The sequence below is a fragment of the Symphalangus syndactylus genome, chromosome 6, assembly GCF_028878055.3.
Source record: "Symphalangus syndactylus isolate Jambi chromosome 6, NHGRI_mSymSyn1-v2.1_pri, whole genome shotgun sequence".
NCBI lineage: Eukaryota > Metazoa > Chordata > Mammalia > Primates > Hylobatidae > Symphalangus > Symphalangus syndactylus.
The window spans coordinates 136,918,480-136,935,412 of NC_072428.2; the positions used below are offsets into that span (position 1 = coordinate 136,918,480).

At 35.1% G+C, this 16,933-nt stretch overlaps 1 protein-coding gene across 2 annotated transcripts in view; it reads left to right on the top strand.

Moving 5' to 3' along the window:
- CNTNAP2 (contactin associated protein 2) overlaps window positions 1–16,933 on the top strand; it is a 2,323,962-nt gene that overhangs the window by 988,402 nt on the left and 1,318,627 nt on the right. For both annotated transcript variants that reach the window (XM_063641685.1, XM_063641684.1), the window contains exon 5: window positions 13,295–13,498. In XM_063641685.1, the coding sequence (XP_063497755.1) occupies window positions 13,295–13,498 (204 nt within the window). The remainder of the gene's footprint in view (window positions 1–13,294; window positions 13,499–16,933) is intronic.

Here is a 16,933-nt window from a genome sequence, read left to right on the forward strand (position 1 = left end):
TTGTTTTTGTTTTTTGAGACAGAGTCTTGCTCTGTCACCCAGGCTGGTGTGCAGTGGCACAGTCTCAGCTCACTGCAACCTTCGTCTACCAGGTTCAAGCAATTCTCCTGCCTGAGCCTCCCAAGTAGCTGGGACTATAGGCATGCACCACCATGCCTGGCTAATTTTTTTTTGTATTTTCAGTACAGACGGGGTTTCACCATGTTGGTCAGGCTGGTCTTGAACGCTTTACCTCAAATGATCCGCCCACCTCAGCCTCCCAAAGTGCCGGGATTTCAGGCGTGAGCCACCGCACCCAGCCTCTGGGGCAGCTTTTATGAGAGAATTAATTTCATTCATGAGGACTTCACCCTCATAACCTAATCACATCTAAAGGCCCCAACTCCTAACACTGTAACATTAAGAATAAGTTTTAACATAGGAATTTTGGAAGGACACAAACATTCAGAACATAGCAGTTAATAAAATATTTGTAAAATTTATATATATATATATATTTTTTTTTTTTCTTTTTAGAAAGTTCTATTTCAAATCTCAGTGAATAAGGTTCAGATGTATGTTGTTTCCTTGTCTTTCATTGTTTTTCTTCTTTCTTTTTTTCTTTTGGATCTGACATCACTGCAATATTGATTTTTGTTTCTACCTTCATTTTATAATCATATACCTTACCAAGCTACAGAAACGAGGCAGAAAAACAATTTCCATTTTATTTCAGTACATCTTGCAAAAACTGTATCCTGGTTTGCTTAGTTGTTATTAACAACACTTGATGAGCTATTATTAATTAAATAATTATCTTTTATCTCAAATGTGGAGGTTCTTGCTCCTGTGATGCTCCCGCTTCCCTTTAGCAGCAGCAACAACAAAACAATAGGCAGCTTCTCCCTTCATATGGGTCCTGACAGATGAGCCTTTTGGACCCTTCATAAAAGTAGTAAATGCACCTTTTTCTTTTATTTACATTAACATTTGTTTTTTCTTAACCATGCTCTCTCTATTGATTTAGGATTAATCATGTTGTTTCCTATAGAGTTTACCTTTTGAAAAATAAAAACACAGGCAGATAATTATTAGTAGATTAATTGTTTCAGATTTATTATGATCCATGAAGTCTTGTATTTTGACAACTTAAAGAAATATGTGACCAAGAAGACATAAATGTGGGCCAGTAGCTAGCAGCCTCTGCGTAATACAACTCCAAATCAACTGATGAACATTTAAATTGGAGCAATTTAATTAAAAATTTGAATTTCTGGCCTTCCTTGAAAATGTGTTGTTTGAATAACACCATCATTCCTGCATATCCTAAGTTACCTTCATGTGAATAGGGACTGCCCCTTATATCCACAACATATCCCAAACACTGTATGAATCCTCTGCCATCATGGCTGAGCTTTTAATCTCTTCATTAGCATCTCTTTTTGGTTGATTTTCTAATCAGGGAAATATGTCTCTCTCACTCATATTGCTATCAAAAGTAAGAAAGTAAAAGATCAATAGAACGACATGATATTTATAACCAGCCAGCATCACACATTTGTATAAACTGCTTGTCTTCTCTGGGCATTGAAGTTGTGACTTCTAATTTTAGAAGCTACAGATCATTTTATCTCTGTCAGGACTGGTTCTCTCCACAAGTTGTGTAAGCACTGCTCATTTATGAAAATAAATTAATTCAACCTCTTCTTCATGGCCCCAGTGAGTGTGCAGGTGTCATGAAGTAATGGACAGCACCCAAGTTCACAGTGAATCAGATTCCCTCCAATGCCCAAATCACTGAGGTGTGTTCAGGAGCAGACCACAGAGTACCATTTAGTGTTTTACCAGACAGGACCTAACTGCTCTAGCAAAGAGGAGAGAGAACATTATCTCACAACATGTGTACCTTTTGAGCTTTACTATGCCTATTTTATGGTTGAGGTACAATTTTCACCCAAAGGTGTGTGAAATCAAACCAAAAATAAAGAATTGTTGTAATGTATTGCACCATATGCATAACCTCAAAAGATACTGCACACGTATGTCCCAGTCTCTTGCAAATAAGAGAAAATCATTTCTACCCACTAATTTAGCTTTCAGGAAAGCACAGAAAGTAAAATAAATAAAAATGACATTTTTTACTGATCACCTATTACATATTGCTACTCGTCCTGAAAAATTTGTAGGGGTTGTTGATGGATGTATAGGGTTCAGAACATTAATGATTTTACATGTTTAAAGTAATGGTGTTTGTTCACGTACATATGTGTGGATGAATGGTTGTATGGATGGATGGATGATGTATTAGTTCGTTTTCATGCTGCTGATAAAGACGTACCCAACACTGGGCACTTTACAAAAGAAAGAGGTTTAATGGACTTACAATTCCTCGTGGCTAGGGAGGCCTCACCATCATGGCGGAGGGTGAAGGGCACCTTGAACATGGCGGCAGCAAGAGAAAGAATGAGAGCCAAGAGAAACGGGTTTCCCCTTATCAAACCATCAGATCTTGTGAGACTTATTCACTCCCACGAGAACAGTATGGCGGAAGCGGTCCCTATGATTCAATTATCTCCCACCAGATCCCTCCCACAACACGTGGGAATTATGGGAGTACAATTCAAGATGAGATTTGGGTGGAGAAACAGAGACAAATCATATCAGATGAATTTGAAAAGGACAGAGCATAGAAATTTTGGATAGCTAAAGAAGTAACAAACTAAGATTCTGTGTAAAAATTAAGATGGTGGGAAAATGAATTCGAATATGTAGCATGTTTCAAAGAGGAATTTTTGACATTTTGTTTTTGTTTTCAGTGTACTGTCACATTCATTTTAAGTTCTGAGGCTTTGTAATATTGGATTTATCATACACCTGGAGTCAATCACAACTGTAAATTTTGATCTGAAATTCTTCAGTTAGTATAAAATCCCTAACTGCTTTGAAATTCTGTGTAGTGATAATGCATCATCTGAATGCTTTGCATCCTTTAATGCCATAGGTGTCTTCTGAATTCCGGCTTTGCGTAACTGTTGTCAACACTATAAGAACATCAGCTCGTTTGAGGCTGGGTCTTTGTTCTCTCTGTTTCTGGACCCTTTCCACGCCGTTTCTCCTCTCCCTCACTAGCACAGGAGTTATCTTTCCAATGCAAACCTGGACGTGCATTTTCCACTTAGAATACCATCATTACACACGTGAGCTCTCAGCTTCCTCAAGGAGCATTAAGTCTTTAATCTTCCAATTCTCACCCTGCACATGAGTTGTGAGCCTTATGTAGTAAAGTCACAAAAAACTGGGCATTTTTAGTAACAGTTGAATGTGCTATTCCCCTATCTGTCTGAATTTATCTTACTCAGTCTTAATTCTCTTTTCACTGGAAAGTTTCTGTATTGTTTTTTGCTTTTTTAACTCACCCCATTACTTCCACAACCCCACAGTCTTGACACAAGGTTATGGATGTAGAAGATATTTCAGAGTCCAGAAGTTGAACTTAGACATTTAATAATGGTTCCTAAAATTTGCTTTAAAGGAGCTTTTTGCAGGTCTATGGACTAACTTTTGCCAACAATTCTTAGACTTTTGTTTGATCAAAACTGATTTTTCACTTCTTTTCTAAGATATGGTAAAATAATTTTCTGTACAGAGTGTTTTCTAATATAGTTTATTAGCAGAAAATTTGAGACATAGTAAGGCCAACATATCAGAAAACACCTGCCATGAAAAGATACTAATATTTTATTACTTTATTAATACTTTATATTATTGATGTGATATTTATAACCAGCCAGCATCACACATTTTTAGAAATTGCTTGTCTTCTGTGAGCGTTGAAGTTATTTTATTTTATATAAATACAATTATTACTTTATTAAAGTAAATAACATTTATTTACTTTATTACTTTTATTACTGTGGCAGGTCATGCCACAGGGTGTAGACTGGAGGTAGGGAGCTCAGGGAAGCACCAGGGTCTGTCAGGAGGCAGAGGGCAAGAGAGAACTGTGGGCAAGATCCCTTATTGTAGTTTCCATGGCAAGGGATAGGTGCAGCAGGGTAAGCAGGCTTAGGTCTGGCTAACTGGAATAATTATTCCAGTGAGCTCTGGGGCATAGAGGCTGATCCTAGTTGTCTTGTACCTGATTCTGGAATGAATAGGGAAGATGGATCATGGCCCAGAAGAGAGAAAGCTGGATAAAGGAAGCAGTTGGGGTGTGGACTCTGGATTGGTTGTTTTATATTTGGAAAGTGTGCTTACCATCTCTAGAAACTGGCCAACCCTGGGAAGAGCAGTCCCTCTAGGGTCAGCAAGGCCCCAGATGTCAAAGCATTGGAGCACAGAGATGAAAATACATGGTCAGGATAGAGGGGAAATTGAAGCCATGTCAACTCCAAGAAATGACACAGGTGGCTGCCATTACCCCTGCTCCCACTCTCCACAGCTACTAGCCTCCGTTTACTCATAGGGATAATTGATTTTTTCCTCAATATTATATAAATTACTATGAAAAGAGTGCCTAAAAACAAGTTCCTTATCACTATTTGTAACTAAACTGCTATCTTTATATAGTATCAAAATTTGGACAGAACACTGACAATGATATTTTAAATGGAACTAGAAGGTGAACTGAATAGAGATTTTAAAAATTCTGAAATAAATGTTGGGAATAATTTAAATCAAAAGACATTCTGAGGAGTTTCTTGATGTCTGGTTTCTTTCCTCATCTGTGGAGCATTTACTTAGGATTTATAATTCTAGATAGTCTTTTCACCAGCAAAAATCTAGATTTTGTATGGTCAAAAGTTATAGAGCTATTTTCAGTAAACAGCAATAATATCACAGAGAAGGTGAGTCTAATTTATTTGACTTTTTGATTTACAAAAATAAATAAAAACAGCTTCCACATGGATTTCCTACAAATAGATTATATGCTAATTTTCAGAAATTGCTTATTATTTCTGCATTATTGGATATATGAGAGTTATAACGCTGCTTAGAAATAGATCACTCTGATTTTCTGGTATCTTGTGGGTAATGAGTGGATGAGAGCGAGGACAGAATATAGGTGTGTGCATGTGTTTCTGTGTGTGTGTATGGGGGGTGTATGTGTGTGTGAATATCCATTTTGGGAGGCATAGGGTACCTCAGTGGGCTTTTTTGTCTCTTCATGTTGAACAATGCGATATCTAATGCTATAATTTTAAAAAGTTACTTATATTTTCCTGTGTCTGTTTTTTGTGATTCAATGGGCCAACCAGATGATTAGCCATTTATGGTTTATCATATATACATTTTTTATGGAGTAATTCAAAAATTAAAAATAAAATATGTAGGAGTCAATTGATCTTGCGTCTGAAAATCAATAACTATTTCAGGTTAGCATAAAATGACTGCTCTAAAAGGTGTTTAAAACTTAGTGACTTTAATCTTAGAATATGCAAGTTTCTCATTAATGCATTTAATTCAAAGGAAATTTGAATTAAATACATTTTGTATTTAAACTCATACAGGAGTTCAATGTTTTGGCCTTTAACTTATAAACAAATAACTCCAGTGTAAGTATAATAAAAGCATGTTATGTTTAAACCATTTATTCATATCGGACACTCGTTGTAAGAGTTGTATAGCCTTAAATCATGTATAAGTCTGTACTCTTAGAAAGTAAACTGCACGATCACAGGCATAGTTTAGAGGGGAAATAATAACACAGTGGAATTCTCCTTTTGCCTTGTTTCAAATCTAAATGATGTTTCAATCAGTTTAGGAAGCGTTTATGCTGCCAGGAATCCAAAACGGAACAATCCAAAGCCTGTATCCTAGAAAAGCTTCAAGTCCACAGGAAATATCACACCCAAAAGAAGATAACTTCAATATAATATGAGAAGTAAAATGATGAAAGTATGCAAGGAACTAGGGGACAATAGACCAAGGCTGTTTCACACAGGCAAGCTCTCTAGTGGTGGGGCTTATCTGAGGCTTAGAAGATGCCTAAAAGTAAACTAGAACAAGAAAAATGGCTGCTCATTGAAGAAAGTGAGGATATCCCGAGGAAAGGTGCTATGTGAAGTCTGTGAGGAATTCAATCCGTTTACCATCACAAGCACAGAGAAAGAAAGATGGCACTAAAAATGAGCCTGGACGAGAAGGCAGGAGCTATATCATTGAGGGTGGTATAGACCACACTGAAGAACCTGGCTTTTGATCTTTTTTGGAAAGAGTTTATTTCAAAAAGGTCTTTCCAGCTTCTGTGTGATGGTTTTAAGACGGGAGAGTTCCCTGAACCCCTTCGCAGGACTTGCAATGGGTGTGCCTCCATTGCTCAGCTCAAGCCCCTTTTGGGAGGAGGAGTGTGCAGGTGAGCTGGAGCCAGCGCTTTTGGGCTCTGGCTCCATGGCAGTGTCTAGGGGTGTTACAGTGCCCTTTTAGCTTTGCCATCTGTGGATGGCTAAGTGTTAACCAGTTCAGTGGAGAGTCAGGGTGACAGCCTTTTATACCCTGTCTTCTTAGTACACAGGTCCTTGTCTGGCATTCAGGAAGAATCAGGTCACATAGACTTGAAGGATGGTGAATGCAGGGATTTTACTGAGTGATGGAGGTGGCTGTCAGTGGGATGGATGGGGAGCTGGAAAGGAGATGGAGTGGGAAGATGATCTTCCCCTGGAGTTCGACCATTCCATGGCCAGTCTCCTATCTGACTGTCCCCAGCCAAACTCCTCTTGATGTACAGACGCTTCCTCTCTTCTCTCCTTCTCTGCTGTGCCACTCTTCTGTTCTACTGCTTGTCTGTTCATGGAGCCTGGGGTTTGGGGTTTTTAGGAGTATAGGATGGGGAGCACGACGGGCCAGGGTGGTTTTGAAAAAAGCAACAGTTGGACAGGAAAACAGGGTAACTGTTCTCATTTAGCACCACGGTTTGCAGGCTTGAGGGTGGGGCCTTTGCCGGGGAACCACCCTCTTGTCGCCTGTTCATATCAGTTAGGTTTAAGAGAAATAAGACCAAAGGATGGGAATTGGTCACTTAACAATGTTAATACAATAGGCAGCATGCGAGGTAATGGTAGGCTCATGGTAGTACATATAAAAGTAAAGTCTGAGTTTTAAAAATATAAAAGTGAAATATCAAATTTCAATTAATGATCATTGCACCTCAAATAAATTAATTGGCTATGATACTGCCACTGCACAAAGCTCTATATTTCACAGGTCTTGGAAGTCGCTAAATGTGGGTAGGCAAAAAGAAAAAAAAAAAAAAAGAAGCTCAAGAAAGTTCTAGAACTCTGGCTTGAGTGACTGGATAGTGGATATAATAAAAGTAATAGAGCTCAGAGAAAGAATTGTATGTTGAGCAGGTAGAGTGAGATATGCCTGTGGAATATCCATGTGGATGAGCCTTCCAAGTTACTGGATTGGAATCTAAATGGTATGCAGAAATGAAATCAGAGTCCTTTGGTAATTGTTGTCATTGTCCTAGGGGATATCAAGCACTGAAGGGCAAAGCAACATATTTTAAGCAGAAATACTGAAAAAACTGTGAGACACTGGCCTTCAGGAAAGAAGAGCCTTGAGGTTTTTTGTTTTGTTCCATTTTCCCCAAAGTAGAAGTGATTTTCAGATTCTATCTCTGGATCACTTTTAAAGGATCTGGAGAAGGCTCATTTGCTACTATTACTCTAAATTAGCTATACTGACATTTTGAAATCTGTTTTAACTATTTAGGTTTATATCACAGATACATTGAAAAAAAGAAAGACAGCGGGTTAGGAGAAAGAAAGTATTCAGATCAAAGAAATGTGTAGATGGAATGAGATTGAGTCCATCAGAGTTGTGTCTGTTCTAGGACTGAGTCAATTTAAAATAATGGAATACATTCTTGCCCACCACCACAGCTCCCCAAAAGTAGCCTAATGCTACCAATCTTTTTATCTGACTGTTGAAACCTCAAGTATATTTGTAGTTGTAGCACCAAGATGGATCAGCGAGATTCTTGAAATTTCTTCCAATCTAGTGACCCTAATTTTTTAATGAAGTATGAAATAATAGTGTTTATTATACCTTAATCCAATTAATAGAAATATGAGTGACAACATTCAAACATTCAACAAGTATTTAATGAATATTCACTGTTTTTCAGGCACTGTTTTAAGTGCTGGGCTTTAGAATGGAACAAAACTAAGTCTCAGAGAAGATATGCTGTAAATATGCAAAAATCAATGTATCAGGTAGAGATAAATGCTACAAAAATGAATAAAGCTGGGTGAATAGAGAGGAGGAGAAGTTGGCAGTCACACTTTTTGTAAAGAATGATCAATGTATCTAGAATATTGACATCTGACAATGAAAATAATACACAGATTTGCATGTGTGTGAAATTTGCAAAATAAGCAAATTCTATCTTCCAGTATTTTTAAACTTCAGTTTCAGAGATAAAATATATTTCAAACTCTCGAAGTTATTTGGTATTGCATAAATTATGTAATATTAGGTTCTGTACTAACTGGTTAATATACATTTTTACCAGTTTTTTAGATTTACATGTTTTATATGTATTTGTGAAATATATATGCCTTCACAAAATTTAAAGTTCCAAATTTACTAGTTTTTAATTCATTTATTTTTTATAAAAGAACATCTTCAATTTTGTTTCCTTTTTTCTCTAATTAAAAATCTATATTTTTTTTACCTTTATTGAAATATTATGTAATTGAAAAATAAAAATTGTATATATTTGAGATACATGACTCCACAACTCTGTGATATTCTCCCCAAATATCAATAATGCAGTCTGGTCCTAAGAAAACATCAGACAAATCCAAACTGAGACAGATTCTACAAAATACCTGGCTGGTGCTCTTCTAGAGGGTCAAAGTTATGAAAGACAAGGAAAGCATTGGAAACTGTCACAGATTAGAAGTGACTAGGGAGGCATCATAACTAAATGCAATGTGAGATCCTGGACTGAGTCCTAGAACAGCAACAAAAAAGCATTAGTGAAACCCTGGTGAAGTCCAAGTATAATCTGTATTTGAGTGAATGCCCGTTTACTTAAGATAGTATTTTCATTTGGACAAATGCACCAGTTTGTGTAAAATGTTAATATTAGAGGAAGCTGGCTGAAAGGTATGAGAACTCTACCTTTTCAGCTTTTCTCTAAATCTAAAATTTTTCCAAAATAAAACGTTTATTTATGAAAATAAAAACAAACTTCCACCACAATTTTTATTGAAGAAGTTGGACACTTAAATAATGGTACCTTTTTAGCTAATCAAAATCCTGTTTTAGAAAACAAAATTATGAAATAAGTTTTAAAAAATGTACAGTAACAAAAATCAAACACAAACTATATACAGTATTATCCATATGTGTATCTATGTACATATGTAAAAATTATTTATATGCAATTTAAAATAATCACAAATAGTATATTATCATTGGTTATTTCAGAAAAAAAGAAATAATTCCTTTTTAATTTTTTTCTTTAAACCTTTTTGTTTCTTTCAGATCCCCTATAAAAATAACTGAAAAAATTTTATGGGGAAATGGTATTAAAAGTAACTCTTGAATACTTCTTTGTTGGTATGCTACATTCAAATACTTTTTAATTTTTTCAAATAAATAGACTACGGTTTCAAATTATATATATTCTAACTTTTATGAAGATTAATAAAACATTTTAATTAACTAAAACATGCAATTTCCCTGCACTATATATATTATATCACCTCAAACTCAAACTATTAGTGTACATTTTGGACAATGATTAAATGAAATGAAATTCTCCCTCTGTCTCTCCCACTCTCTTTATTCTTCTCTCTTCCTCCCTCAGATATCTATATCTATGTCTAGATATAGATATTTTATATCTATTTTACATTTTATATAATTTATATCTATATCTAGATATAGATATTTTATATCTATTATATCTATTTTATATCTAGATATCTATATCTAGATATAGGTATTTTATATCTATTTTATATCTATTATATCTATTTTATATCTAGATATCTATATCTAGATATAGATATATCCAAATATATATATATATATATATATGTATAGTTAGATATTTAGGTAAGTATGTAAAATGTAGGCTATGAACCAACCAAGTACCCATTAACACTGATGATCTTTTGTGGTTGGGATTCACTTTCTACTTTCTATATTTCTGTATTGTTTAATTTCTTTTCATCAATAGACACAGTTTGTAATAAAATATATAGCAAAGATATCTTTTAAAATTAAAATATTAAATAAACTTAAAATTTTAATATTAAAATGTTTATATGGTAAACACTTCTTCAAATTATCTTATTCAAAGTTAGAAAGTGAAGACGAAGGAACAATAAAATGTTTTTGAAAAAGCCTTTTCTACCATGATGCTTTGATGAATTGGGCATATTACCAGCTTGCTGAGCTATTGTTAGGAACAAAATTGTGGAAACACTATGATTTTGCATTCACTTTTTGACTAGCCATTATTGTTCAGATTGCTTAAACAGTTCAGCCATACATATTTAATCACCGCATAGAAAACTTAATTCTAGGGAGTGATAAGCAATCAGGATAATAGAAGAAAAAAGTGGCTTGTCTCCAAATAAGCACAGTGCGTTATTAGATATCAAATGAAATTTTAATCTATTTTTGTAGGAAACAGAGCGAAACTGTGATGGATGTTCTTTACATTGTTGTAGAATATCCCAGACTTTTAAAAAGGTACTTGGTAGTGTTAAAGTATAAATATCATAGATTATTTCTAGAAATTGTATAATTTTCAAGCCAGCTCTGAGCTTATATCCATAAGAGGATGTGCTGATATTTTGGAAGCATTTAACCCATTCATAGAAAAAAAACTTTTAATTTTGTTTTAGACAGATGGATAGATAGGTGGGAAAATATGTTGAAACTTTTCGTTTTTCTTTGTGGGGAATCTAGCTTACAGAGCATTTTGTTTCCCAGCTGACCCTGACTACTTACCATTTGTAACGTGAGACTTGGTCTAACGAATAGCTTTCCTTCCTGTTTTTATTAATATCTTAGGAATGTCTGAAAAAAAAAGCCATCTTCATCTTTTCTGTCACATTTTCTCATTGCTCTAAAAGTAAGACAGAAATGCATTAACATTTGCATAAATCACTATTCTGTACCTAGAACTAAATGTGTTTTGATATAGAAGAAAGTATAGAGGAGGTGATTCTTGTTCCCTGAGTAAAAGCTCAGGGAACGTTTACTGCCTGAGAGATGAATTAGAAATATTTTATGTCAATTAAAATATGCTAAAGGTGTATAAAACAATGATGTGTCTATTATTTAACTGTCACTGATAGGAAATTGACTGCAAAACTGCTGTCTAGAGTTCAGAATTTACTCTCATCTGTTTTTCTTTTATTCACTTTTCAAGAAAAAAAGTATCTATCAACTGTTGGATTATAAGTTCAACCTGAAATCTGAAAATCAGATTCCATTTCTTTCTCTCCCTTATTTCTCATTGCAGATGATAAAGATATTGCCATTGAAATTCAGCTGTGACAGCATATATGATTAAGCTAAAGTTTAATTGGCTTTGCAGTGTTAGCAGAAGCCAAAATTTAACGGTTGATTTTTTCCCTCGTATTAAAATAAACCTCTGTGATTCACAGTCTCAGAGGACAGAATTCTGTTGATTAAGAAAGTCTTTCTATGGGCAATAAAGAGCTGATTATAAGAATTAAAACTTAAAATTTAAGGTCTTTTTTTCTGAATGTTTTATAATGTAACATTGTACAAACTTATTTAAAAGCATAAATATTTGAGATAGTAGCATAGATATTTTCAAAGTATGTGAAAGCCATCAATGATTTGAAAGGCATGCTTAGATTTCATTTTAAGTATTATTCGAAGTAACTGTATGCACAACAATTCACTTTACAGAATTAGGTAAACTCAACACAAAAAAAGGATTGGATGTGGTTCTGGCAGCTCTGCATCTCTACTGTGGCCCCCACAGGAATTTATTTGGTGGTATGCTCCACTTACAAGGCAAACCAAAGTGTTCCTCGTGGTGATCGGAGTAAACAAGTGCCAGAGAACTAGGACATGAAATGAGAAAATATTTCCCTGACAGGCTTTAAACTGGCTATTATTTTCTCCAATGTCTCCCTCTAGAATTCTTTAGCCAGACCTTGCCCAAAACCTAGAGGCTAGCTTTGTCCAGGCTTGTAATTCTAAAGTTATTAGAGCTGTTCCATTGACTAGGCTTTCTATGATTTAAAAATGAAAAGCTTACAGAAATAGTCTATTGAAAAGATTTTTAACAATGAAGATTTGATCATGGTAACGAAGCGGCTATTTGAACTCAATATTTGATTTGAATGGTTACATTGCATTTTTGAATCATTCTATGAATTGAGAATGCGTTGATCAATAGTGCCTAATAAATAATATCATCTCGTTTTTATTTCTGGCATGAAATAAATAGTAGTTATCAAACGAATCCTCACAATCATGTATTTCTGATCATAGTGACAAAATTTCCCATTTTTTAAAGAGATTACATACTTTCCTTATTTTAATCTATTCCCCTAAAACTAAAATTAGAGCTGCTGTAGTCGTAGTATACTCTGGATATTTGTTCTTTAAACTCATATATGGATAAGTGAAGATATCTGTGTCCAATGTAGTGAAAAAACAAACAATGGTGCCCAATTCTCCATTCCAAATCCAAGGAAGTAATAAGAAATTTGAGACACACTGATTCCTAAGAATAAATGTTAAGAAGTTTCTGAAAATTCAATTGGTTGTAAACTCTGAATACTACAACAAGGTTTACTAAAATTGTGGTGAAATATTAAAAACCATTAGAAAAAAACGAGAATAGCATAAAAGATTACATTCCAAGTGCCTTCATTCTTACATCAAATAAAACAACTTTTTGAATAAAATATATACTTAAAAATCATGAAGAATTATCATTAAGGAATAAAACATTTAAGTCTCATAATCTGTTCGAGATTTAAAAATTTTACAATTTTGGACTAAACTCTAGATTCCTAAGATTTGAAGCATATAACCCATTGAATTTATATTACTAATTTTGTAATTAAAGTAAAATGTTCAACTGATAGAGCTTTTATGAGCATTTTTATCAATACTCTCCATAAAATCTCCTTAAAAAAAAACACAGTAAATCAAAAGAAGGAATAGAATAAAAACAGAGGACTGTCAATTTCTCAAGAGAAACACTTACTTAATTCTCATTTATTCTTTGCAGACACCTGTTGGAAGGGGATGGTAACATACGTGGCTGAACTAATATGTTATTTTTTATTTCTTTTAGGGGCTGATGTTATCAACTTTGATGGCCATGTTGTATTACCATATAGATTCAGAAACAAGAAGATGAAAACACTGAAAGATGTCATTGCCTTGAAATTTAAGACGTCTGAAAGTGAAGGAGTAATCTTGCACGGAGAAGGACAGCAAGGAGATTACATTACCTTGGAACTGAAAAAAGCCAAGCTAGTCCTCAGTTTAAACTTAGGTGTGTTCTGATTCTCAGTACTATTCTTTCCATTATGGATGTTCCCATTAGGAAAACGTTCATGTTGCTCAATTCTTTAAAATGTAAATTATAAAAAGAGCTCATATTATGCTGTCAATTCATTCTTAATCTATAACAGCTGGTATATAATGAAACACCTATTCATTCAAAAACTATTTATTAAACACCTCTACTGTACAAGGTACTATACTAGTCTTTGGCCTATAGCAAGGAACAAATAGACAAGATCCTTAAGCTCATTAAGTTCATGACCTAAGAGAGGAATCAGACCATATAGCATTTATTATTCTTATTTTAAAACAACTAAGCAAAAATGAATGACTTCAAATAATATATATTATGAACCAGTTGAATAGATTAATATGATAAGGGGACTAGGTTAATATGTCCTCTTCAAAGGCAACAGGGCCAATATTAGAATGTGTAGTGAAGAAAGACTGCTCTGGAGAGAAAATATTTAAGATGAGATCAGAGTGATGAAAAGGAATTAGCCATGAAAACATGAGAGAAAGAGGATTACATAGGAAGAGAACATTGAAGACCAAAAGCCCACTCAAGAAGCAGGAAGGATGCCACTGTGCATAAATGCCGTTGAGTTATTAAGACAAAAGATTAAATCCAAGAGGTGGAAATTGCCCAAAACCTGTGGGATCCTGCAGGGCATGGCAAATTGTTTAGATATTATTGTTAAGAATAGGAAGCTGTTGGAAGGCATTAAACTGTATGGCTTTATTATCTTATTTTTATCAAGCGCATTGAGACTTCTGTAAGAAGAATTACTACTTGTGTAGATATGAGAGTCGCAGCGGAACTTCTGCATAGTTTGGGTGAGAGATAGTACTGCTTGTATGAGGTGGTTATCCGGGGAGATGCAGAGAAATATGTCAATTAAGGAAATTATTTTAGTGTTACATCAGCATGATTTCTGATGGGTTGGATACAGCCTAAGAAGAAAAGAGTAGAAATAAAGAATGAGCCCTAGGATTTGGGCTTGAGCACCAAATGGACATTAGTGCCATTTTCAGAAATAGAGAAGACTTTAGGAGGAATTCTAGAGATCAGTTTGGACATGGTTAACTTGAGCCGCTTATGAAACATCTAAGTAGAACTTTCTATTATGGAAGTTGATATATGAGACTGAGAGAGGAAGACTAAAATGGAGACTAAGTAGTTGTGAATATTGAGTATGAGAAAATGAAGAAAATGTAGTATCGCAGAAATCAAGGAAACAAAAGAGGTTGTCAGCTGTTGAATTCATCTAAATGTCATGTAAGATGAAGACAGAGAGGCAAATATTGGGCTTAACAACATGGAGGTTACTGTTAATTTCTACTCCGTGGAATAGAAAAGACAAATTTTATAGGTAAAAAAAAAGAATGAAAGGTGTTAAGTAAATATTTTGACTAACTAGAGAGGAAGAACAGTTAGTCAGTTAACTGTTAACTAGAGAGGAAGAACATAGAGAAATGAAATGTTGGCTGCTGAAAGATCTGAACTCAAAGAAGTTAACTGTTTTATGTGGGGTTGTTGTTGTTTCTATTTTTTATATTTATTTATTTATTTACTTATTTTTGAGTCAGAGTCTCACCCTGTCACCCAGGCTGGAGTGCAGTGGCATGATCTCTGCTCACTGCCACCTCTGCCTCCCAGGCTCAAGTGATATTCCTGCCTCAGCCTCCCGAGTAGCTGGGATTACAGGCACCTACCACCATGTCCGGCTAACTTTTGTATTTTTAGTAGAGATGGGGTTTCACCATGTTGGCCAGGTTGTTTTCAAACTCCTGACCTCAAATGATCCACCTGCCTTGGCCTTCCAAGTGCTGGGATTACAAGCCACCATGCCTGGCCCTGTTGTTTTTAAATGGATGATACCAATGTATATTTGTATGTTGGTGATGTAGCTAGGATTTACTTAAAGCTAAAGTGAAGATCTGCAAGATTGGTACTGGCATTCAAAATTACAGTTTAGGCAACGTAATGGTACCTTTTTCTTTTCTTTTTTTAATTTAAGTTCATGAATGCATGTGCAGGATGTACAACTTTGTTACATAGGTAAACGTGTGCCGTGATGCTTGTCTGCACATATCATCCCATCACCTACGTATTAAGGCCAGCATCCATTAGCTATCATTCTTGGTGGTTTCCCTCCTCGCCACCGAGCCCTCTGACAGACCCTATGTGTGTTGTTCCTCTCCATGTGTCCATGTATTCTCATCATTCATTTCTCACTTATAAGTGAGAACATGTGGTATTTGGCTTTCTGTTCCTGCATTAGTTTGCTGAGGACAATAGCCTCCAGCTCCATCCATGTCCCCGCAGAGACAGGATCTCATTCCTTTTTATGGCTGCATAGTATTCCATGGTGTATATGTACCACATTTTCTTTACCCAGTCTATCACTGATGGGCATTTAGGTTGATTTCATGTCTTTGCTATTGTGAATAGTGCTGCAATGAACATATGTATGCGTGTATCTTTATAACAGAATAACTTATATTCCTTTGGGTTTATATCCAGTAATGGGATTGCTGGGTCAGATGGTATTTCTGCCTCTAGGTCTTTGAGGAATCTTCACACTGTCTTCCACAATGGTTGAACTAATTTCCCCTCCCACCAACAGCATAAAAGCTTTCCTTTTTCTCTGCAGCGTCACAAGCATCTGTTGTTTTTTGACTTTTTAATAATAGTCATTTTGACTGGTGTGAGATGGTATCTCATTGCAGTGTTGATTTGCATTTCTCTAATGATCAGTGACATAGAGCTTTTTTGTGTGTTTGTTGGCCACATGTGTATCTTCTTTTGAGAATTGTCTGTTCATGTCCTTTGCCCACATTTTAATGGGGTTGTTTTTGTCTTGTAAATTTAAGTTCCTTGCAGAAGCTGGATATTAGACTTTTGTCAGATGGATAGATTGCAAAATTTGTTTCTCATTCTGTAGGTTGTCTGTTCACTCTGATGACAGTTTCTTTTACTGTGCAGAAGCACTTCAGTTTAATTATATCCCATCTGTCAATTTTTGCTTTTGTTGCAATTGCTTTTGGCATCTCCATCATGAAATGTTTTCCTGTGCCCATGTCCTGAATGGTATTGCCTAGATTGTCTTCTAAGGTTTTTATAGTTTTGGGTTTTAAATTAAAGTCTTTAATTCATTTTGAATTGATTTTTGTGTACAGTGTAAGAAAGGGGTCCAGTTTCAATTTTCTGCATATGACTAGCCAGTTCTCCCAGCACCATTTATTCAATGAGGAATCCTTTTCTCATTGCTTGTTTTTGTCAGGTTTGTTGAAGGTCGGGTGGTTGTAGGTGTATGATCTTATTTCTGCGTTCTATACTCTGTCCCATTGGTCTATGTGTCTGTTCATACCAGTACCATGCTGTTTTGGTTACTGTAGCCTTGCAGCACAGTTTGAAGTT